Below are 24,723 nucleotides of genomic sequence, written 5' to 3'. Positions count from 1 at the left end.
TTTGAAACGCTGGTTAACCTGACTGAATAATAAAATATCTGATATCAAAAATGGGGGAAAAACTATGCTTACTCTTTTTTAATTTGACAAACACTTGCTCAAAAATAGTCCATGTTCAAAGAGACACTATCTTATAATATTTAGAACCCTGTTCAATTGGCAAGTTAATATTAAAAGAAATAACACTATCGTAAATAATTGGTAAAGTTTTTTTTTACTCATTACATTTATGCAATAGTTCAACTGTAAGTAAGACAGAAGGAAAACATAAAGGTGGTTGAACGTGGTTGTTTCTGTCACCTTTTGTTCTTTTTAAAATGGCGGCCAAAGCTTCAGGTTTACTTTTATCAAACTGGAACGGAGTGAGTTTGAAAACCAATCAGTGAGATAGCATTTTATGCGGAATCATTGAAACAACCTCTGAATACATCCGCCAGGAAGTTCAAGCTTTCAAATAGACGATGAACCAAAGTAAACAACGTGTCTTGAGGACAACAGAATCCATTGTTCTGGCGTGATCAACACAAAGTCTCAAAAAATGCGCCGAGATTTTAAAAAAAAAGTGTATAAAGCTAAGCTAAAGTTAGCTAAGGTTCAAAGTAGCTAGGTCTTCGAACCCTACACCTGGTATGTCAGGAGGAATGGGCCAAAGTTGTAGAAAAGTACATTTGTAACACCATGAAGTCATATCATCAAGAGCCAAATATTAAATAAATTCAGAATTTAAATAACTTTGGTCAACCTCCTCACATGAAAGCTTTAATTGGATGCAAATATGCTAGCTACAAGCATTTTCTGTATGTTCAGATACTTTTACGCTCGAGTGCAGGTTATTCACAAAACCACATCCACCAGTTTAATCGTTTCACAATGAATAATGATAGCTTTTAAACTCTAATACCCTTTATGCTCCCTCGGCTTATAGAGAATGGCACGTAGCCTTTGATTTCTGAAGGAAGTGCAAACATCGTGACCCAGAAAAGATCTTTACTAATCCTGAAAGGTGGTCCAACATGCCAAGCATTAAAACTGGCCTAAATTCCTTTGATTGGGTCCAAACGTATTGAGTGGGTCATAACAATCGTTGTGCAACTATACAGGGAACTAATTTACTTTAGTCAATTAAGGACGGACTGATGTGTGAGAGATTAGAGAATCTTTTTCTGGCCAAAAAACCCACAAAAAAAACATCCGCCAATCAGCAGCAGAAGTGACCCCACTACCACCCTCTACTTCCCAATAACCCCGTTAAACCAACAGTAGGAATCACTGACGTAATCACGGGACCTGCAGTTTTGATTGAAGCTGTGATGTGATGCCTTACGGCTCTCCATTCAAAACGCAGCGCGGAAGAGAGAGACGCGGTTCGGGCAGAAGTGAGCGCTGTAGAGCAGCTTCGGAGATTTAGTGACCACACGTCCCTGCAGCAGCAGTAGAGCTGTCCGACTTTGTAAAGATCTACAGATTGTTGCTGCAGGAGGATCTGTCGCTTGGTGTTGCATTTATTACCTGCGCAAGGACCCAGAGAGCCGCGCTCAAAATGCCCGGCGACGGCTTCGCCATCACAAGTCGCATCAGGAATTTACTGAGGTCGCCGTCAATCAAGAACAAGAAGAAATGCAAGGAAAGCCTCACCAGCAAGGTGAGAAGGACTACGGGGAGGAGGCAAAAAGTTGTGTAAAGTTGCAGATTTAGGACACACACATTAATTGCATAGGATAAGTGTTCAAATCAAAGATATTTTCTTGTTACTGTAGTGTCAAAAGTGTGGCCCGAGGTCCCTTCATGGCCCCTGGAATGATTCTCTGCGCCCCCTTAACATGTGAGGTGCAAGACAAAGGATTTATAGTTTATTAATAGCGTTTTATTCATTTTATTAGTCTGTATATAGAAGCATAAACAATCGTTTTTTTTGTTGTTGTTTGTTTTTGTTTTTACTTTAAAAGCAAACTTTAGTGCTCCCACTCATTAAACCGAACCAAATTCAGAGTGTTTTATTACAGGATGAGTGACAAATATGAGTTTGTCATATTTATGGACAAACTAAAATATGGATGAGTATTTGTTGTTGTTGAGATACATTTTTTGTTAAAAAAAAAGAAACCTTTTAAACCACAAGAACAAATTATTAACTTATCACACCTCCAAACTCTCCAAAAACAAAAAAACAAATGAACAAAAATAAAATAAAATAAAAAAAATACAAAAGTTAGGAAAATGTAAGTTCTTTATAGATAAGCAAACATGTTTTAATTCTGAAACGATTTGGAGATCTTTTTTAATTAAATTTTATAAAGTTACATATTTAGTTCATTATTAAATAGGGAAAAATTAGAAGTTGACAAAGTATTTTTTTGTGTTTGGGAAAGAATTTTGTTTGTGCACCCCTAGTATACGTCCAGCAAGTAGTTTTAGATGTGTATAAAGTCACATCTGAACCTGTGATTTGTTACTTAAAATGAATCATTTATCTCCAAGATACTGCTGTCAATTAAATTTAAATTTTATTGTTTTTTAAATCTGTTGCAAAGAAAAAAAAAATCACATTTTCTGTCTAGAGCGTAGTTCTATGAAAAAGTTAATTTATGTCAATCTTATGGCAATCTGTTGTGTAAAAAGGTTTTAAACTGAGCCGCCACATGACAGCTGTACAAAAACCATAAACAAACATCAGGATTATGAGGTGTTTTTATGGGTTCCTGTTATTGTCCTGATTAGTTTGTTGAGTTTATTATGAATGCATGTGTGTTAGTAGGACGCCATAAACTCGTTGAGACAGAGCAGGTTTGGAGCCAGCCGACTCGTCCTCTACTGATAGAACGTCAACATCACACTTTTATACACGAAAGAAAAACTAAAATAATGTTTTCTCATTTAAAACATCAAAAGAAAGTGTCACAATGGTGCTACCGTACCAAATTCAGCATTTGACTCAACCGTCTCTTGAGTCAGAGACGGTTCTTTACTGTTTCTAAAAGTGAAACATCAGAGAAGCTCAATGAAATTAAAAGTTGTTTAGACATCTGAAATGCTTTCTCGATTTCTGCTGACTTTGAAGAGGGTCTTTGTGTTTCGCTCAGCGTTTTTGCACCTCAGTCCTGCCGCACTAACTCCCATCTGCACACGTGTTGTGACCTGCCTCCCTCCTCTTGTGTTTCATTCATTAACACAGATGCTTAGTTACATCACTGTTGGCTGGGCTCGCATCTGCCTGTCCACCAGCTGTTCTCAGAGATCTGTAGAACAGAAAAAAAAAAGGTCTTTGTTATGTGTCTCTACAGGTGACTTTGGAGAAGGTCCTGGGGATCACCGCTGCAGGAAACAGCGGCCTGACCTGCGATCCCAGATCTGGACTTGTGGCCTATCCAGCGGGGTAAAGACCCTTATCCCGACATCTGCTCTTTGTCTTATCAGCGGCGCACGCATGGCCTCTTATCATATCTGCCCCTTGCAGACGTTTAGTGTGCAAATTTCTGTGATCAAGCATCATCTGTCAACTATCTGAAGAGGAGGAGGAGGAAGAGGAGAGCCCGGTGGGCCTCCTCAATCAGAGAAAGTTCAAATCTTATTTGTGCCATCCTCAGGGAGGCTTTTTATATCCGTCTATGATCTACAAAAGGCTCAGATTCTGGCAAGCTGGAAGGGCTTAGCTTTAGCTGATGTAAAATTGAGCCATTTAAGCATGGTTTCTGATAATTGCTTCACATCTGCGCTGCACAAAGTCAACCAACCTGTTTAAAAAAAAACTATTTTTTTTTCCTTAAAAACAAACTACATATTATTCAATTGTGTAACTTTTTGTCAGTTTGAGAAGTGTACGTGTGTCCAGATATTTGTACATGACCCACAGTGTCTGTCAAATTAAGCACAAATTTCCTAAATTGAGCCCCAATCTGGCATTCCACCTGCTGTCCCAGTTTAAAGCCGTACAAGCTGCGGTACCAGGAATGTAGTTTCCTGGCACGCATCTCAAGAACTTGCTGTTCTGCAACAGGAGGAGCGCTAATCTGCGTGCTGCCAATGAACAAAGTGCAGAGAGAGGAAGTGCTTCTCACAGGAGGCATTGTTTCTGTCTGAGCGATTTGAATATGGAAGAGAGCATTTATGAGGGTATGAAAATTACTGATAGATTAGGCTACATTGTTTAGCTACTTAGCGTGGTTTCAGTTCAATAGACTTGATTTTACATAGCCTAAAAAAAAATCTATATACATGACTGATCTCAGAGGGAAATTTACTAAGAGGTTCTTATTTGATTAGTAACATAAATTTTTTGTTAGCTATTATATTAGCAGGCTCTCTCAAGAACTAGAAAGGTAACTTTGCTTTCCATCTACAGGTGAAATATGCTACGTATTGTTGTCTACAGATAGCTGAGCAGCATTTTTATGTTGATAAAATGAACCAAAACATGGCTGTTTGTGGCTAATAAAGACCTCTTTTCCTTTCGTTTCTACTTTCTAGTCTGAAGCTTTTTTGAAGCTAGCATAGCGTTGTACTAGAAAAAGTCACCACTTATGCTTCAACATAAGTGGTGATTTAAGACACTTTGTCTGGCTTTGCTTAAAACTAACAGATTCCAACATCGCTTCACAACTTTGAGACACAGTAATTACGTGAATTCAGTGACAATAGTGAATTTTACTGTCTGAACAGAACGACCTGCAATTATCTAACGGTTGTAGCTTATAGTTAGCATCCAAGAGATTTTTATGCTCAACACCTGGTGGGAAATTATCAAGTACCTACATTTTCTAAATCAATATTCAGCATTCAAATAGCAAGTCCTTTCTAATTTTAAACTGACCATTGGTTATATTTGTGTCTGTACGTTTTTAATGGTAGCTGGAATGGGAAGCTACATTGTCAATATGACTCTTTAAACCATCTATTCACCTGGATTTCTTACTTTGTCTTGAATTCAAACTTTAATATAAGTAAATCCTCAGATATGCAGCTGTCCTAACTTGAGACAGGTCTTGTTTTAATTTGAGGAAAGTGTTTTATCCAGATTTTCATGTAACTCAATTTATTTTACTTTAAGTGTGTATGTTATCAAGTTCTCTTTCACATAACATTTAGTTCTGTTAGGTAAAGCCAAACGGGTTTAACTATGTCAGCAAACTATGTGAAACGAGCGTGTGTGTTTGAATAATACGCACATAATATTAAACTTCTAATAAATATACTTCTTTAAAACCATTTTTTTACTGAATGGTCAATCTGTAATGGTTTATAGTTTCACTTGACTTCATTTCAGTGAGAAATATTAGACTTTCTATATCTCTTATTTGTCCTTTTTCTTGTGATGGAAAAGAAAGTGTTGATCCACATTTTCCTTGTGTCTCTCCTTTCTTTCTGAAGGTGCGTCGTCGTCTTGCTGAACCCCAGAAAGGACAGACAGCACCACATTATCAACACTTCCAGGTGAGCTGTACAGAAATTTGACCCGCATTCACAAAGGAGCTTAATAAACTTTAGACATCTCCCAGAATATTGAATGAAACTAAATTCTCTGCCTCACTTTCACAGGAAAACTATCACAGCTCTCTCATTTTCCCCCGATGGAAAGCACCTGGTGACGGGAGAGGTCAGTTTCCTTCTTGTCGATATTTTATAATGAACATGATTCATTTTGCAGTAGAAACGCGTCCGCTTTTTTAGCTTAAATCAAACAGACTTCAGTTCTACTCAGAGTTGGTGGTTTGTATGCTTCACTCCCTGCCAGACACAAGCTCGTTACTGAATACAAATTCGCGGATGTCGACCCATCTTTCTCCGCGGGCGGGTACGAAGTGAGCTAAAGCCTCCCCACTTTTAAGGCGTCCAGGTTGCTGTTGTTGTTGCGTCTCGGTCCCACACGTCCCATCACTGAAGCGTCTTCAGCCCTCTGTGTCGGCGCTACAACGTGGGCCTCGGCTCAACGCGCCACCTTAATCCTTCCCTGCCTACCAAAGCCGATTACAGACTTCGCCGTGCAAGTGGCTGGACACGCGGTGGTTGCTATGACTACAGGAAACAAAGTTCAAATGACCAAAATGTGCCAACTGTTGGCACCTTTTTTAAACATTTTGGCACCGTTTTAATCTGGAACACCTGAAGGCTGCTTCGCTTTGCTTTGCTTTGAGGAATTCAATCTGAGAATCTGTTTGATTTTAGGTCAAAGCCGCACAGAAGCATCACAGCTTTATTACGGGATTTGATTTAAGCATTTAAAAAGGACAAAAAAAGACCCTGAGTCAATTATCTGATGTCTGTGACACGCTCATTCATCAAACAGAGCTTCATTTGCATACAGGGAACAGCTGCCAGCAGATGGGCTATCTGTCTCGCTTTTTCCTTGTTTTCTGTCTCTTTCAGCTCAGACTTACTGGTTGTCTCAATTCCCATTGATTGCAGCCTTAATAAAAACAAAAAAGGACAACACAAATAGTCTGCTGACCTTATGATCCCTTGGAGGCAAAGTAACTATTCTCAGTCAGAGGACAGGGAGGATTAGCTCTTAGCGAGACAGGATAGACAGGTGAGCACTGGGGTTAAGCTAGTGAAGTCAACTTGATTTCCACAGTGGAGATACCGTATAAAATGTTATATTAACGACCACATACTGTTGTTTTTTCCTTTCTTTTTTTGCATCAGAGCGGTCATCTACCAGCAGTGAGACTGTGGGACGTCGCCGAGCGCAGGCAGGTGGCCGAGCTGCAGAAGCACAAATACGGCGTCTCGTGTGTGGCCTTTTCTCCCAACAACAAATACATAGTCAGCGTGGGAAACCAGCATGACATGATGGTCAACGTCTGGGCCTGGAAGGTCTGTGTCATTTGCAGTAATCCTGCTTCCGTGCGAACGTTTTCCGTGTCGGTCTAAAACGGTTTTATCGGAGTAATAGTGGGTTAGATTTCTTCATTTACCCAAATGTAATGAAACGGACCAGGAGGGTTATGTTCATGCTGCAACATCCAGCTGAAAAAGAAACCAGCAGCTATAGGGGAAGAATAAACAAAACATACTACAAAATGGCAACTGCATGTTTCACACGTAAAACAGACATTTAAACTGGCAGCAAACTGATTCAGCTTTGATTCGATGACAGCGCCGAGTCTTTCCTGGTACAAGGCTAACAGCATGCCGCGTCTTGACTTGACATTTGCTCACTCTGACGTGCCAAAGCTCTTGAAATCTGTTAGATTCTGAGGAAAACCAGATTGTTGTCACAGGCAGAACCCCGCAGATGTTAAAACCCCATTTCACTTAACTTTTTGCTTCTGAAGAAGCACAATTTATTTTTTTTTTTTGGTTTGATTCGGAGGTAGCGGGACTTTGAAACAATCGGTCTGAAACCGACCCATTTCCTCCTACTTCCAGTCTTTGTGCCAAAAGGCCAAGTGCTTGCTGACTGCCTTATTGTTTGACACAAACACTAAGCGGGGGCCGATCTCCCATGAATTGCTAAACAAGCACGGCGACGTCAAGTTCGACCTTTCAACCAACTGCCAAATTTGACGTAAAAAAAACAACAACTTGGGTTTTACAGTCAATGTGTGCTTTAAAGTCGTGTCTGTGCTCTTCTCTTGCAGAAAGACGCCGTTGTCGCGGCGAACAAAGTGTCCAGCAAGGTGACAGGCGTGTCTTTCTCTGAGGACAGCTCTTACTTTGTGACTGTGGGCAACAGACACGTCAAGTTCTGGTATTTGGACAACTGTAAGGCCAACAAGGTACGGAAGGGTGTTTTTAGTTTGTTACACTTTTTTAACTAACTGGATTCTCATCCTGCAACTAAAGAGAAAGTGAGCCTGTCCTAGCATTACCCCTCTCTGTGGCGTACAGACCACGACCCCCATGCCCCTGCTGGGCCGCTCGGGACTCCTGGGAGAGCTGAGGAACAACTTCTTCTCTGACGTGGCCTGTGGGCGGGGCTCCAAGTCCGACTCCACCTTCTGCATCACCTCCTCTGGTCTGCTGTGTGAGTTTAACAGCAACAGGATGCTGGACAAGTGGGTGGATCTGCGGGTGAGTGACACCAGCGCAGGCTCGTTTGGGCCCAGTAGGTCCAAACACAGAGAATATCAGTGGTACTCTGTTAATCTGTTCGGCTAAATACGACATACTGGGGATATTTCTTATTATTTTTAAAATGATGGCAGATGCATCATTTTTTATTGATGTCTGCGACGTCTTTTTCTTCCAGTGGCGGTAAACCGCGTTTGCCCGTCATAGATCAATTTCTTCTCATTTTGCTTTCTTGTTATGTGTTTAGTTTGATTTAACTGTTTGATGGATCATTTTACTTGTTTTCTGCCCTCTGGTGGAAGATCTAAGTACAACAATTTCAATCAAGAGCCAAAAATGGCTGTGCACATTTGAAGAAGCAATTATTATGGAATGCCAAGTCCCACTTTTGTTGTTGTTGTTTTTTTTTTACCACCAGTAAATATATATTTTCCATATCAGTTTAAAGTTATAGAGTAATATGATGTACAGAAGGAAATAGTTTTATGTTTTCTTGTATAAACTGCTTAAAATGATGATTGGAATTTGTAATGCTGTTGGATAAAAAATATATATATATATATATATATATATATATATATATATATATATATATATATATATATATATATATATATATATATATTTTTTTTTTTTTTGTGTGTAGCAGACTATACAGGTTTAAGCAGAGACAGTTGCCAGCTTCAGGATTTTGCAACCCTGGATCTCCAATAGCTTGTTCACATTTGTGCTCATTTATTCAGCAGCAGTGCTCCGACCGCACACAAAGCTGAGTATTGAGTTTTTCTCCCTCTCAGACCGGCGCGGCTCAGTCCCTGTCTCTGTCCGAAGACGCCATCTTCTGCGGCTGCGCCGACGGAACGGTGCGGGCCTTCAGACCTGCCGACCTGCACTTTGTCTGCACGCTGCCGCGGCCCCATCCCCTCGGCGCTGACGTCTCGGCCGTCACCGAGGCCAGGTGAGGACCGGTTCAGGAGTGGCGCTGCGCTCTCTTGGTAGCGATCCACTGCAGGGTCGAAATCGAAGGATCTATTTATAGAGCTTCCTGTCTCGAGTGGCATCTGTCGGCTGTCAGATGTGCACCCAAACGCCTCCTGTTTGTGTTGGAGAAGTCTAAGCTGAAATCTAGTCTATTGCTTCTAATTTTCAGTCTTTTTTTTTAACGCTCCCCCCAACTTTTCTCATTACAGCGCTCTGTTTCACACCAAAACAGAAGACAGATACCCAGACGTCATTGCGGTCACCTATGATCCCGTGAGCCGCTGGCTCAGCTGTGTGTATAGTGACCACAGTTTGTATGTGTGGGACGTTAGAGAGGTTCACCGGGTCGGGAAGGTGAACTCTGCCCTCTTCCATGCTGGGTCTGTTTGGGACCTGGAGGTAAACACATTCATCGTTAAGCGATTGTGTAAACAAAAAAAAACAACAAAAAAACACTCTTCTAACACAATAATGACGTCTGATTGTCCCCTTAACAATAGAAAAACAGAGTGAATGATTAGGTTTTTGATGGATAACTGATAAATAGGTCGATATTGACACATCACATCACTTCCAGAAACTTTAGGAGACTTTTCACATTTTGCCACATTTCAGCCACAAGAATAAATGTCTTTTTTTTTCATCTTTAATTTTGACAAAACCTATAGTCACAGTATCATAAAGCCAATTTTGACACTTGAGAAGAAAATATAAGTAAAATGGTGAATTGTGATGAATAAAACACCTTTATTTCCCAGAGGTTTACAACGATCAGAAAGAAAAATAGGATAAAGCAAAAGAAAAAGAATTAAATAGTAAGAAATACAACGAAACAAATAAAACTACACAAACTAAAACCATAGCATTAAATGATGACCACGCAGTTTCACGTGATCTACCCGACTTTGCCACCATAAACAAAATTGTTGAGTCGTGTGATTGAGACAGGCTGTTATTTTTTTCCTTTTTTTATACACGTTAAGTGTTACATCCATCCAGTCTGTATTGGGATTTTACGTCATAGACCAGAGGAATACAGAAATCCTTCCTGCTGTCGCAAACTTCCTGCCGAATTTGAAGTAATCCCGTCATCGTTTCTCAGGTGTTTCCTGACGTTCCCCGAGGTTTGGCTGCAGATTTGTCATCAGACTCGTTCTTCACTTGCTCAGCAGACGGCACCATCAGAATATGGAGGATGGGAGACTCGACGCAGAACATCCTCAGCAACGTGAGTTCGCATTTTTACATTACAAATCTCTTTCCTTTCTTCTTTTCTGAGTGGGCATTTATCATGTGATTTATCGTTTATTTTTGATAGATTTCTTATCAGGATAAGAATTAGGATTTATCTGTGTTGATTAACGATGCGTAAAATCACAAATCACCTCATTCCTTTTTGTGACTGATGTTCTATAGAAGCGTACTATAAATGGGAATGTTTTTTTCAGCAATATTTGTGATAGTGAGACTATAATTGCTGTGACACGCAGTCGCCTAAAAAAAAAGAAGTCAGAAAAAGCTCTTATTGTCACTTTTATCGTAATCGCAACGGCACCACTAAATATTGTGGTAAAACATTAAGTCCGCCCTCCATTACCTCTGACGTACTGAAACTTTGAGGTAAATCCCTATCCCTCTCAATGATTGATTGACTCTGTTCTCATCGTTTTCTCTGCAGGACCTCTTGAAGATAATCTACGCAGATGGAAACGCGGGGACAGTGCTGGATCCAGAGTGTAACGCGAACGCGGACAAATCGGGGGACGGGCAGACGGCAGAAACCAGAGCAGGCGTCAGAACCATCTGCGTGAGTCCAGACGGCAAACACCTGGCGTCCGGAGACCGCAGCGGGATGCTGAGGTGATTTACGGCCGGGGACCGAACTGGCAGACCTCGAGCGTTCGTCTGTCTGTAACGTGATGCCGCTGTCCTGCAGGGTTCATGACCTCGGCAGCATGGAGGAGGTTCTTAAAGTGGAAGCCCATGACGCCGAGATCCTCTGTCTGGAGTACAGTAAACCAGAAACAGGTCAGCTTGTGTGTGTGTGTGTGTGTGCGTGTGCGTGTGTGTGTGTGTGCACGTGTGACTGCAACGGCAATGTGTTTTAGTCTAATCTGCCGTGCATTAACACGGTTCCGTTGCTCTCAGGCCTGAAGCTGCTCGCCACGGCCAGCAGGGACCGTCTGATCCACGTCTTGGACGCGGACGACGGCTACAGCCTGGTGCAGACGCTCGACGAACACTCCTCATCCATAACAGCCGTCCGCTTCGCCGGTGAGCCACTCGAGACACCGCCGTCATCTGACTGCTAATCTTCTCCTAATCCCCGCTATTATCGCCGCTCAGTCACACACACAAATGTCCCGCTTCTGTGAGCTTATTTACATAATTAATGAAATGTACACGTGTTGTCGATTTGGGTTTTTATTTGTTTGCCGGAGCAAAGTCCTTCTTTTCTCTCATATTCTTAACATATGCCCATCGGTCGCTATCGTTGATTTATTATTTAATCAGTAATTTACGATGTGCTTTACGATGTGCCCCGCTTTAGATTTTTTCTTTTTTTCCCCCCATTGGTTGTAAATCAGGATTAAACACTAATAAGACCTTTTTGATAAGACCATCCACGTTTGTTTGTTTTTTTTATTTTTGGCAATCGTAAAACTTTGACCATAAATAAATCATTAAGTAATGTTTTTTTTTTTTTTTCCTCAAGCCAATGACAACAAGGTGAGGATGATTAGCTGCGGAGCAGACAAGAGCATCTACTTCCGCACGGCGCACAAGGTAACATCATTACTTTTTATCTGACGTTTACCGTGGAACACGCAACAGGCGCTCTCGTAAATGTGATGCTGAAAGTGTGTTTGCTCAGCAAGCTCAGGATAATTATGCTTACACAAACACTTAGCAACAATATTTAAGAAGGGACATTTTCTCGGGAACTTTAAGTTTGTGCTGAAAATCTTCGAAAGCCCCAAAGCTCCCCGGGATAAATCAGAGATTTTTCGTTTTTTTAAACAATGTGCATTGTTCTTGTCACTCTGCCATAAATGCAACACTTTTGTAATATACAACCAATACAACACAAAGCCTCACTTACTGTCTTCGGTCTAGGTTCTTATCTACGAATAAGATAAAAATGACTCACAGGTGACTTTTCAGAAGGATATAGGAGCTTGTTTTAAGTCGATCATTTCTTAATATTGATCAAAGAGTACTTCTTCGCTGACATATTATTTCATTTATAACATGGGAAAACGTCTTGTTTTAAGTGGAATAAAATGCAAATGAAACTAGTACTTTTTTCTATCCATGTTAAGAAATTATTTATTTAAAACACGCTCCTGTATCTTGTTGAAAAGTTACTCGTTTTGTCTTATTTCAAGTGTACCAAAACATTTACAATAGTAACTGGAGCAAAAATACTTAGTAAGATTTTGTGTTTTTTGCAGTGTAGCTTTTCCCACCTGAGCTGCGGATTTCTGCAGCTCATCTAAAGCTTGGATAGAAGCTGTTTTATAACCTCATTCTTTGAGCTTCTCCACAAACTTGCCTCTGACCTGCTTGGTACTGTCTGGGTGTGAATACTTTCGTAAGGCAGGGTAAAGCGAGGCGCATAAGCCGCGCCGCGACTAGATTCAGATCTCCGCTGGGCTCCAAATCGACATGTTTTGGTGGGAAAAGCAGCTGGTTGCTCTTTTCAATCAAACACCTGAACATTTGTGAAATATTTATGTTAGTAGGTGATCTAGAGTTTACACAGTGCAGAGTTTTATTCAGTGTGGGGGGAAAAAACTGTGCTCCTTTCTTTCTTTTTTTCTTTTTGACTTTTGCAGACCGACAAAGGCACAGAGTTCAGGCGCTCCCACCACACTGTGAGGAAAACCACACTTTACGACATGAGCGTCGACGCCACCTGCAAGTACGCAGCTGTTGGCTGTCAGGACCGCTGCATCAGGTGCGTGCATGAGTGCGAGCGTTAGGCTGCTTCGCTTAAGGCTCGCACGGTTGGCAGTTTGAAACATCCTGAGGCCTGCTCTTCTTCCCAATGCAGGATTTTCAACATCAGCAGCGGCAAACAGAGAAAGCTCTACAAAGGATCGCTGAGTGAAGATGGCAGTCTCCTCAGGGTGACATTTCCTCTTTCAGTTCACACTGCAGTGGTTGTTTTTTTATATATATATAGACACTTCAGGAAATAAGGAACTGTTTTTATTTGCTCTAAAAGGTTCAGATCGATCCTTCGGGTCAATACGTGGCCACCAGCTGCTCCGATAAAAACATCAGCATCTTTGACTTCTGCACTGGAGAGTGTGTGGCCACAATGTTTGGACACTCGGGTAACAGAGCCAGACTGAAGATGATCTACGTTAGTTTCTGTATGAAAATGAATACTGTTAGCCCAGGTACCATGGTGCTAATGACTGACTTTTGTTTTGCAGAGATTATCACTGGGATGAAGTTCACCAACGACTGCAAGCATTTGATCTCTGTATCAGGAGACAGGTGAGAGGATGATCTTTACTTGAGCTCACACAGGAAAGTGACAGATCCTGTTGACACTTAATATTAACAGCGACCTGATATTTCACAATGTCTCTTTACTAAAACGGCCATTTGTGGCTTTAGGTGTCTGACTTGCTGAGAGATATGACGCCGTTTTTGATCTACGGGAAACAAGTCAACCCTTTGTTCTGGAAGTTATGCCCCACAGATTATCTTCTTTTGATTTTTCTATAACGCCCTAAAATACATCAAAAGGTTTTTCTCCATTTATGTTTTCAAAGTCATGACATCATCATCTGTATGTAGATAATCTCGGTGTATGTAAACTTTTGATCTGGTAATCCAATTTACCTTAAAAGGAAAAAAGTTTTGTCTGATTCAATGTCAGATTAAGACTTTAAAAGATTCTGGATATTTTTGTTCAGTGTATATTAATTTCTGGTTTTGGTTGTATTTAAAAGTAGATAAACCACAAAGTAAACATTTTTTTTGCAGATAAATTATAAACTTAACAGATGCTATCTTTTGTTACTGCGCAAGTTGTGACATTTTCATGCAAACTTATGTAATTTGACCTAAAACTGTCTCAGTGCTGCCCTCTGTGGGCTGAAGTTTAATTTTCCAGATGCTTACAAATGGAAAGCGAACGGCTTCGTTCACATCCGGGTATTTGCTTGTAATGTGGCACTGCTGCTGTTCGCTCAGGACAGTTAATGAAAAGCGATTGGTTCCTTCACAAGCCTCCAAAAACACTGAAAAACGTCGCTAGATTTGTCGCTAGCGGCATTTTTGAACCCCTCAACAAACTGGCGACGGCGCTTTCCCTTTTGGCTCCGCCCACTTTGGTGGATGTGTTTTCAAAATGGCTCCGGGAGCGGAGTTGTGCTTTCGCAATGGGATTTGGTTCCACTTTAAAGTATCGTGGATAAATAATTATTGCAGTCATGCGTTACATTAGACCGTTGTTTCACATCTGAACAAAAACAAAAGCCTCGTGGGTGTTAATCCCGTAACCTAAGCAAAACAACATAAATTGGAAAACATTATTAGTGGTCTCCTAGCACGTCGTCGTTGTGTTTAGTTGATAACAAAATGTCTTCAGTCTTACATACTTTATTGAAGGTTTATGTGAGTGCCCATTAATACTACATAAATCTGAATTGTAGTACATGGAGCCAAAACAAAATGAATGTTTACACATGAAGAAGGATTTGTGTGCATCAGACTGCCTTGCTGCTCTTCCTAACAGGATGTGATTTTCATATTTCCCACCATGCCAAAGATTTGTTCTTTTGTCCACCTAAAACACAAAAAAGAAAAAAACATTCAGAGCGAGAGTGTTAGTGCAACTCACCTTCAGTCGCTTCATGTACTTAGAAAATTATTTAAATACAAATTGCAACAACCTGCCACGTGGTAGACTGATGTGCAAGATTTAATGAGAGCTTTGCTTTTGGATCATCTACTGCAAAGAATGATAAAAATACATCCAGCAGTTGCGTGGAATCAATTTCCAGCTCCTCGCGCGAGAGGAAATGACTCCGGGAATGTGTTTGAAGACGGTTTCCTCGGCTGTTACAATGAGATGAAAACCTAAATATTTAATGCTTGTATGCTTTTTCTTCCCCCAGCTGTGTCTTTGTCTGGCGCCTTGCTCCAGAACTTACAATGGCCATGAAGGAGAGGCGGTACCAGCTGGGAGAACACCAGGACTCACCTCGCTGTGGGACCTCTGGAATCAGGTGCACGCACACACACACACACACACACACACACGCATACACACACACCTACACACATGCTCATTTTTAACATTTACAGCAGAGCCAGCGACTCTTTATAATGAGTTCTGTGCTTTACATGCTGACGCTCCGCAGAGCCTCATCATTATGAATCTTTTTTACCACAGGCGGGAGGCGTACAGCGCTCTGGCTCTGGTTGGCCTGTCTTCTGACAGCGACCAAGACAACGAGGCGGAGGAGAACGAAGACACTAATGATGCGGACGACAGCAAAAGCACCGGCTCCTCCAACGGCTGCCACGGAGAGGAGGACACAGGTAGTTGTCTTAATGTCAGGAGAGCAGCTTTAATAATGAACGCGTCGGCTAATAAAAGGACATGAGAGAAGCTGATCAGCTCTTGTTTTGACCTGATCCATGTGGAGGTAATTTTTTTTAACCTAATAATTGTTTTTTTTTTTTTTTTTTTTTATCCAATATTAGGTTCAGATGAAGAACAGGACTGGGAGCAGAGAAAGGTAAGAAAATCAGAGGCTTTAAAGACGCCAACAGCCACGCAGTTAAAAAAAATACCTTAGCATTTTGTTCGTACCTTAGCTATTAATTTGCACAAACGTTAAAAAAATAGAATGCATTCATACCAATAAAACGTTTCCACCTTTAATCAACTCGCAACCAGAAACATCGGTGCATTTTATTTGGATTTTCTGCAACACAAAGTGGAGTGCAGCTGTGCAGTAGAAGGGAAGCGGCGTTGTTTTCTACGTTTTATTGTACGTAAAACCATGGAAAGTGTTGTATATGTTTCTATTCGCCTTTTCTTCTCTCTGAAAAGAGAGAAGACATTCTGAAATCCACTGACTTCAGAATGTCAATAGTCAAATTTATTAATATGTATTAAAAACAATTCATGTAGACCAAAGAGCTTCCTCAGCAAACTATAATAAAACAGAATGCATAACAAAGAAGTAATTAGAATTTGACAGTGTATTTAAAAGACAAAATTATGAACAATGATTACTTTTAAAATTATCTTACGATGAAGTATTAGGGCCTTACTAGAAAAAAAAGATTAAAGTCTTAATATTACGAGATTAAAGATACAATATTATGACTCTATTCCCGTAATTTTATCTTTTTAATCTTAGCATGGCCCCCAAGACTACACGACATTTACAGGACTCTGCTATCTGAGAGGTGCAGACATGTACAGACTTTAAAGTGTGTTTTGACAACATGTCGGTGTGTGAAGCAGCTGCTGTGAAGCCCCGTTTGTTTCCTGGTTCCTTTCTAGTACGGAGCGGTCAGCCAGGTCCTTCCTGACCCCACCAAGCGTCCGCGGAGACGTTGGTCCCGTCGCATCGGTTCGCTGGAGCTGATGGTGAAATCCATGCTGGACCTGAGGCAACTTGAGACCTTTGGTCAAAAGAAGAACCTCAACTTCCCCACACAGAGCATCTCCAGTCTCCATGACCCCGAGGTGAGCAGATTGGGTTTTTAGTTTTTCTCTTTTGTTTTGGTAGTGGTAGGAATTTGGATGTATTTTTATTTTATTTTTTTTAAAGAAAAGAACAACTTTAATTTCCAGGAGCAGCAAGTGGAAGAGAGATCCAGGAGGCGTCTGGCTTGGTTGCCCTCGGCAACGTCCAACTGTGCCGCGGCGACGGATGGACCGGTGTTCTTCCCCGAGGAAAACAAAGACAACACGAGTCCAGTGGATGGGTAACTCATCAACTCCTCCACACTGTCTCACCCAAGGGAAAGACATTTTCTCTTTTTTTTTAAATTAATTTTTAGGAGTTTGACCGTTTCTCTCGCCCTGCAGCGATGATTACGTGGTGACGGAGCAGCCCTGCAGCCCGCAGAGCCAGAGGACGCACGCAGAGAGCCAGGACAGCCGCAGCCCAGACAGCGCCTGTTCGCTGGGCTACGACAGCAGGGAGTCCAGCCCGGATCGCATCGCGGACGGTGAGAAACTGCCGAGGAGGTTCAGCAGTTTCCCACATCGCAAACACAAACTACAGAGCAGAGTAGAAATGTTCTGTATTGGCCCACAATGGGAACATTTCTGTGCAACAGCAGCTGAGTGACAGGCAATCACAGCAAATTGACTGACGCCAAGATAGAATATAGACTGCATATAAAGACAGTAATAAGAGTAAAAATACTGTCCATTAAGGGCAAAATTTCAACATAAATATACTGTGCAGTTATAAAGAAAATAGGATACTTCAGTCTAAATGAATGTGCAACTGAGTTGGTTAATTTTAACACAAATAAACAAAATGTTTAAAATGAACAAAATGTTTAAAATGAACAAAATGCCCCAGCTGAAAAGTTAGTTAAAAACTTTGGTTAGTTTGCCTATTTGAGCCATTAAAAGACCAATTAGTGACAGTAAAAGACAAACAGCGTTGCTTGCGCAGACACCAGCAGGGAGGTAAACACACTCCTTGACGGTTATTCACTGTATTTTACTGAGGTCCGATGTGATAAATGAGCTTTGTTAGGAAGTGGAAGGACGCCGTAACTCTCGAGGAAAAGTGGCGAGAGGACGGCCGTAAATCACGTCCGCGGTTTGCCAAAAGTTATGCGGGGAGCGCCGTAAAAATTCTGAACAAGTTGTTCCAGTCGGCTGGTGCCGACGTTTATTTTAGCCTAGATTTGCTTCGCGTTTTTGTTGTTTTGTTTGTCGAAGCACTTTTGTGATTTGTATCTTGAAAGGTGCCAGATAAATAAAAATCACTTACTTACTTTTTGGCCTACATGCAAAAACTCTTTTCAAAAAGAACAATCCACATTTCAAAGTGAAACCTGGTGATGGCAGCATCATGCTGTGGGGTTGGTTTTCTCTACACTTACAGGAAGAGTTGATGGATGGATGGGGAATCAATAGAAAGAGTTTATAACTCTGCTTTTGTGTGTTCAATTTTACACCATTCAAATGAAACGCATCAAAAATTTTTTTATCTAACGTGACACGATATGGAAAGGTTATAGCAATATAAAACCCGTCTTTTACCCAAATACCAAAGGCGATGCGTGCACCAAAGTTAGTTTTTCCCTTTGTGCTTCGCTCTCAACCCATTCCTGGTTTTGCTCTCATTTCCAGCAGATGTGGAAACTCTGAGTCGGTGCAGCTCTGACGAGGAGGAAGAGCGAGCTGCGAGGAAGTCGCCGTTGGTAACGAGCATGGACGAAGCTCTGAGGACGGTAAACGACTCCCAAGAGCCCGGTGAGGAGGACTTCCTGTGGCAGAACTTTGAGGCGCTGGCCGTAAGCTGCAGCTCAGGTGACGCTGCCGAATTAGCCACGGCTCGGCCGATTCCCCTTTAACTCTCATTTATCAGAAGAAGGTGGATTCAAAGATTTCTGTTTTTGTTCTTTGTTCCGCCGTAAGAAAAGTAATCTAGATATAAACCGCAACGTTCTTCTTTTCACCCCTCAAACACTTCCAGATATCAAACAGAAAATCCCGGCTCAGGCTCGGCCTTGGGGCTTTTGTGCCTCAGAATGCCTCCGTGTTGCTTTCAATGACCCCACAGTCAAGCTCAGACAGACATCATTGATTCTTTTTTTTTTTTTACTCCTTTCTGCAGCCGAGCAGAGCAAAGTCCCGGGGCTCAGCATGTCTTCACGCTTCCTGGCCAAAGGACATAATAACAGGTAGTGCTGACCACCTCAGGCCGGCGCCGGCCCTCGACTATAATTATAAACCCTTGTGGACGCCGGCAGGCTGCTCTGTTAAACCATCTGCGTTCCCTCCTCATCCAGCTAGCTGTCAGTTTGATGTTTGTCTTTACATGGAAGCGAAGAATAAACAACAACAAAAAAACTGGTTTAACAGTTTAGTATAGAAGAGGAAAGAGTGCTTTTTGAATAAGAGAAGCAGAGTGTTGCGTTTTGTTACAGTAAAAGTACAAACTTTTATGGGTTTTTTAAAATTATTTTCTCTGACAGATTACACATAAAAGTGAAATTTGTGAAGTGGAATAAATATATATGTGTTTCCATTTTTCTTTTTTTAAATATATTTTTTTATAAATAAGGAAAAAATCAATTCAAACAGAATTAAATTTACCATCAGCATGATGCTGCCACCACCGTGCTTCATTCTGGGGATTATCTGTTTGTTCAGAACGATATACAATGTTAGTCCTTTTTTTTGTCAGAGAATATTTTACATGTTCATATGTTTCATTAAATATTCTAGAAAAAAGCTTCTAAAAATTTAAAGCTTCAATTTGCTCAGTTTTTATTATGTTTCATCCTTAATGTTCTCTATTATTTGTTAAAAAAAACATTAAAATTTTACTTCCATTTTACAATATTGCACTACTTTGTGTAAAAAACAAAAAACAAATGAAATGCACCGCAGTTTGCAGTTGCAACATGACAAATATCGGAACTTATCAAATCATCCGTAGCAGATCCGACTTTAATGGAGCTCCTTCTGCTATCCCATAATCAGTCACGATGCAGGAAGTCATTTTAATTTGGGGGTGACTTAAAACTGTCTGCCTATTAACAGCTGCCATGAATAAAAGCATAGCAGCTGTTCAAGGGGCAACTTTTTTTTTTTTAACCTGGTACTTGTTGCCGCCCTGGGCAACTGCCATTATACTCTGTCAGAAACTGCAAGAGAAGCTCTAAATTTCAAGAACTAACACACAATGACCTTAACATTACTTCATATAGTGTGGTATAGTCAGCTTTGCTACCAAAATGTGCACAAGGAAAATAAATGTTTGCCTCCACTGCTCGCTGTGTAGACCAGTAGCTCCACTGGCCAGAATGACTGAGTCGGGAGAAGGACAGAAATCCGCCAAGCCTCCGGTGTCGAAGGTTCTGCCCATAATGGACGAGAGGAGAAAGACAGAGGACAGGACCGCTGTCAGAACTGAGAGGTAACGAGAAAACCCAGACTTTTTTTTTGTTCCTCTTAGAAATTCTTCAAGCTGTGACAGAAAGATGTACATTTTTCTCTCAGTCATTTAAAACTATAGAATCAAACGTGCTTGTTTTGAAATGCTTTTACTCAGAGCTGCAGTTTATCGTCTCTGCAGGGCTCCGGAGAGACGTTCTCGCCCTAAGCTCCGGCCGCTGAAGAAGAAGACGTCCTGGTCCCCTGAGTGGAGGAAGTCCAACCCGACATCGACGACCTCCTCCATGCTGGACATACCGGCTGCTTTCCAGAAGTCCTGCTCTGCACAGAACTTATCTTCAGACTGTATGTTTTTCTTATTTGATCCCATTTCTTAAATTTCTTTGCATTGACACTTACTGTTTCCTCCAGGTTGCATATTTTTGGTATAGATTTCTTCATCTTTAAGCTGAATTTGTTCAGATGTCATCGTGTTAATGTTTTGATCATTTTGTTTGAAGTCTAAACATATTTCCTTTATGTCTCAATTTTTACACATTAGTCTTTATTGAGAAAAAAAAATCTACTAAATGAATCAACATACAAATTTCAAATCCTCTCCACCAGCATGTAAAATAAAACATTTTTTCTTAGAAGAATTCATTTTATCTTTCCATCCCTCCTTTTCTAGCGTCTCACTCCCCGGTGCCCCCTAGTGTCCAAAGGGAGCAGCAGAAGAGACCTCAGCAGCTGCTTTGGACAACCTCCACCTCCAAGCCTTCCTTTTACTTCTCGTCCCCGTCCTCCGGGTCACCACACACCTCGCCATCCCCCCCGCCATGGGAGAGTCCCAAACTAAAGCCCACCCACTCCTACATGAACCCCACAGCCAGCTCCAATGCCAAACGCAGCCGCTCCACCTCTCCGAGGGACGGTGTCCAGCCTTGCCAGTCGCCGCCTCGCTCCCCGGGCTTCCCCGAAGACAGGAGGTCACCCGGCGAGGCGGAGGCGGAGCCAAGCCTCTGTTTCCCGTCCTCCGTCTTGTCTGAGTCGTCCATGTCATCCAGAAGCTCCCCTCTGGGTCATCAGGCAGCCGGGCGGCTGACCCAGAACGCCGCGGCCTCTCGCATCCCGCTCCCAAAGCAGCCTCTGAGCTCGCAGCGCAGCCTGTACCTGGACGCCGAGCCGACTCCAGGCTGCTCCGCGTCCAGGCTCAGGGCTTCTGCTTCCACCATGGATGTTCGCTGTGATGTTCCAGATAAAACACAAGGTTAGACAAGAAGAGAGGCACACACTGTGGAAACTACACACACGGCTGAGGGGTTGAATGTGTAATAATATGTCTGCATCTCTCCTGGTTTCAGCGCGATGCAGACAACTCTCCTTATGTCTGGATTCTCCGTTACCGAGTTCACTGCCAGTGAGGCAGAAAAGAGACGCGTTTCCTGAGAGGTAAAGTTAAACTGGATTTCAAAGAAGCATAAGTTATTTACGCCTCTTTTGCTTTTACATGTTTTGTCACATTACAACGGCAAACTTCCACGTTTCTTACTTGTTTATCGTACGAGGCAAACACAAAGTGGACTGGTACATAATTGTGACATTCAAGACAAAAATATTCATGGTTTCAAAAATCCAAGAAGTGTTGAGTGCTTTTGGTTTGAACAGGAATGCTGCAGGGTTGATGTGTTCAGGGTGACGAACACACCAAGCCAGTGATACAAAATGTTGAAAACTATGTATCATTTCACAGTTTTGACCCACTTTCTGAAGGTCTGTCACATAAAATCCCAATAAAAAGAGGTCTGTGGCTGTAAAGTGACACCATGTGAGAAAATCTCCCTTTTTTGGGGGGGGGCATGCTATTTCCCACGTAAGATCAACGTCCCGTCTGTAAGTAACATACATTTTTAACGTTTGTTCCCAGTGTTGAGGGAGGTCAGGTGGCTAAAGAGCGCCCTCTGGTGTTGGGAGAAGACCGCACATCGAGCCCGCAGCCAGGTTTGACATTTCATGCCTCCTCTTTGTTTAGGTGAAAAATTTAAGCGAGAGAAATACGTTTGTGTTTGGTTTCAGATCTCTTAAGTGCCACTAATAGTGCTGGATTTTACTGTAAAAAATATTTTAAGTGTGGATACAGGCATAAAAATGTGCGTGTTCTCCCCGCGTGTTTTTCATATTTTCATCAGCAACTTGATTTTCAGGATGACGTCCATTTTCCAAGATGGCCACCATTTTTGAGCCTTTCAAACCGATTACTGCCATAAAATGTTTCCCATTTTCACGACATGGACGAACTTTATGTCACGTCATATTTTCGACTTGGGTCATCCTGTTTATACAACTTTAAAGTAATAAGTAGTAAAATCAGACGTCAAAACTGAAACTGAGGATTGTTAGAGTTTCACACCAGTCGTCCTAGTGGTTAGCGTTAGCTTTCGCTACATTTTTTCTGCTAATTGTTTTACAGCTTAGCAAAAGCGGACCTAAGATTCTTGTTTAGCAAATTAGTGGTTAGTGAACCTAACATGATAATATGTGGCTAATAAATGCTGCCGATTTTAGTGCAAACATATATTCTCCATCACAAGCATGGCGTCCATTTTGAAAAATGTCCACCAGAAAAATTTATATATATGATTTCTGTGGTTCAAAGATATGTATGTGGCACCAAATACATTAATCTAATTTGTGATTTTAGTGCAAAAAAGTACTTTGCATGTCAACTGACAATCTTTTGAAAAAATATTACCTTTATGGGTCCAAGTATGAATGATTTCACCACAAAAACATTAATCTATGATTTCACTGGCAAAATTAGACAAAAAGAAATTTTCCTTGACGATCATGGCGGCCATCTTGAAAAATGGCTGCCCTCTTGAATTTTTCGGCAGGTAACATCCATGCCACGTTACGTTCTTCCATCCACACGTGAACCATCAAGCTGGAACATTGAATTATCTGCTGCGCTGTCAGTGATAACTGTATCCTTCTGGAAGATATTGGGTGAATAATCAATTGTTCTCACCCTTTGCACCGTTCACACAGCCACTTCCCTCTTCAATGCACTGCAGGCTCTCTGTTTTCTCTGCTTTGCTCAGCGGCAGAGCGTGCCTCGGTGCGTGTGAGCTCGCTCTGACTCGCAGGCACTCTGTGATGAACTTGAAAGTCATTCTCTCCATCTCCTCGCTGCAGATCACTCCGTCACCTTAGAGACGTGCAGGCAAGCCGTCACCGATCTTCGACAGAGTCTGAGGGGAGCCGTCGTTTTGTACACTGCGGTGAGTAAGACGGTCGGAGAGACCGAGCAAAGAAACCGAACACACGAAGAAAGGAAAAAGCGAGTGAAAACCTCAGAGATGGCTTGTTTTCTTAAAGAAACAAAGTTGAATTTATCTGATCTTCTCTACCTGAGTTTTATTTGCATCTTTGAATGGTAGAAGCTGATGCGCTCACTTCCTGTATTGAACCCACTGCGGGAAAGTTGCTTTTGAAAACAGCTCACTTAAGGTTTTCAAGCTGCCAAATTTCATTGTCTCGAAACAGATTTTTGCAAACACATCTCAGCTGATTTCTATACATTTAAAAACATTACTGTCAGCTTTATTATCTCTTTCATCAGAGATTTCTCTTGGAGCTTGCCTGCAACTTTAACACTTGTAGAGATGTACTTTGTTTTTTAAAAAAATGACTTTTTTATTTGCAGATTTCTGGCTATGTCTTGTTGTTTTTGGGGTTTTTTAAATGTCATTTTTTTCTCATTTACACTGTTTGTAAAATTGTGCTTTGAGGGGTCTCTGTTTTCTGAATCTTAGACATTTTCACAAACCATTTTCACGCTCAAAAGACACTTTTATTTTTCTGCCATCGCACGTTGCTGCAAGATTTAATAAGTTAAAGTGTTCTACCACACTGAGTTTTTATTCAAGATGTTTTTCATCTGAATTCATGAACACACTGTAATCTATAAAACAAAATAAAGAAAAAACAAAACCAGAAGATCTAAAAAAATATTCCACCCGATTGACTGGTTTAATGTGTTTCCCTGACACAGTTACTGAAAAGCAACCAGCCGCAGCGCTCAGACCACCACGAGATGAGGCGCCTCCTGTCCGAGGCCCTGTTCAGGGTCAAGGCCGAGCTGGACTCGCTGCCCCTCGGCTCCTCGGGGCCCCAAGCGGCCCCCGTGATAAACTGCGACGGAGACAAGGCACTGGCTCTGCTGGAGCAGTACGCCGAGCTGCTGCTGAAATCTGTGGAGAGAAGGCTGGACACCAAGACCTGAGCGGATGGCATCGCCGTTTTCAGTAGCCGCCTGACGAGACCGAGGCGTGCAGGAGCAACAGAACGTGAACGGCACCTTTTTCTATTTGCACATTTGCACACAAAAAAAATATATAAACAATTCACGCAAACTCGGGAACGCCGTCGTGATTAGAGGAGCTGGTAGAATGTCAGCTGAATATTAAGCACTGAAATAGTATTTAGTTTTAGTTTTCTTCCGTAAAAGTGCCTTGCTTTTTATTCAACTATAATTTGTCTTTTGTATGTGTTGACTTAATGACGGATGGTTTGATTTTTACTGAGGGTAAATATGAGACGTTTAAATCTTTAAAGCG

At 41.6% G+C, this 24,723-nt stretch overlaps 1 protein-coding gene across 3 annotated transcripts; it reads left to right on the top strand.

Annotated features, from left to right (window-relative positions):
* Positions 1 to 1,304: 1,304 nt before the first annotated feature.
* On the top strand, positions 1,305 to 24,692 carry LOC103133027 (mitogen-activated protein kinase-binding protein 1-like). 3 transcript variants are annotated; one of them, XM_007544779.2, is made up of 33 exons: positions 1,305 to 1,642; positions 3,282 to 3,373; positions 5,365 to 5,427; positions 5,533 to 5,590; positions 6,640 to 6,810; positions 7,578 to 7,715; positions 7,828 to 8,010; positions 8,808 to 8,968; positions 9,201 to 9,390; positions 10,094 to 10,219; positions 10,670 to 10,851; positions 10,928 to 11,019; positions 11,140 to 11,265; positions 11,708 to 11,778; positions 12,831 to 12,952; positions 13,049 to 13,124; positions 13,223 to 13,334; positions 13,437 to 13,500; positions 15,132 to 15,242; positions 15,410 to 15,558; positions 15,724 to 15,758; positions 16,535 to 16,720; positions 16,829 to 16,962; positions 17,066 to 17,208; positions 18,353 to 18,475; positions 18,840 to 18,906; positions 20,013 to 20,147; positions 20,307 to 20,470; positions 20,796 to 21,374; positions 21,469 to 21,556; positions 22,032 to 22,105; positions 23,300 to 23,385; positions 24,159 to 24,692. In XM_007544779.2, the coding sequence occupies exons 1-33, from the start codon at positions 1,541 to 1,543 to the stop codon at positions 24,387 to 24,389; spliced, it is 4,434 nt and encodes a 1,477-aa protein (XP_007544841.1). In that variant the 5' UTR covers positions 1,305 to 1,540; the 3' UTR covers positions 24,390 to 24,692. The 3 variants fall into 3 exon arrangements, with proteins under 3 accessions (XP_007544841.1, XP_007544839.1, XP_007544838.1); XM_007544777.2 differs by having other exon boundaries at positions 1,306 to 1,642; positions 18,356 to 18,532; XM_007544776.2 differs by having other exon boundaries at positions 1,306 to 1,642; positions 18,353 to 18,532.
* The last annotated feature ends 31 nt before the right edge of the window (positions 24,693 to 24,723 follow it).

The sequence above is a fragment of the Poecilia formosa genome, unplaced genomic scaffold (assembly GCF_000485575.1).
Source record: "Poecilia formosa unplaced genomic scaffold, Poecilia_formosa-5.1.2 Scaffold2214, whole genome shotgun sequence".
In the NCBI taxonomy this organism is placed as follows: Eukaryota; Metazoa; Chordata; class Actinopteri; order Cyprinodontiformes; family Poeciliidae; genus Poecilia; species Poecilia formosa.
Note: the sequence above shows the minus strand (reverse complement) of the source record. Positions and strands in the feature narration are given on the sequence as shown.

Excerpts from the sequence above, each read along its gene's own strand:
- LOC103133027 (XM_007544776.2), top strand. The coding sequence starts at position 1,541 with ATGCCCGGCGACGGCTTCGCCATCACAAGTCGCATCAGGAATTTACTG. Across the intron at positions 8,011-8,807 it reads ACAAGTGGGTGGATCTGCGG|ACCGGCGCGGCTCAGTCCCT; the intron begins GTGAGTGACACC and ends TCTCCCTCTCAG. Across the intron at positions 13,335-13,436 it reads CACAATGTTTGGACACTCGG|AGATTATCACTGGGATGAAG; the intron begins GTAACAGAGCCA and ends TTTGTTTTGCAG.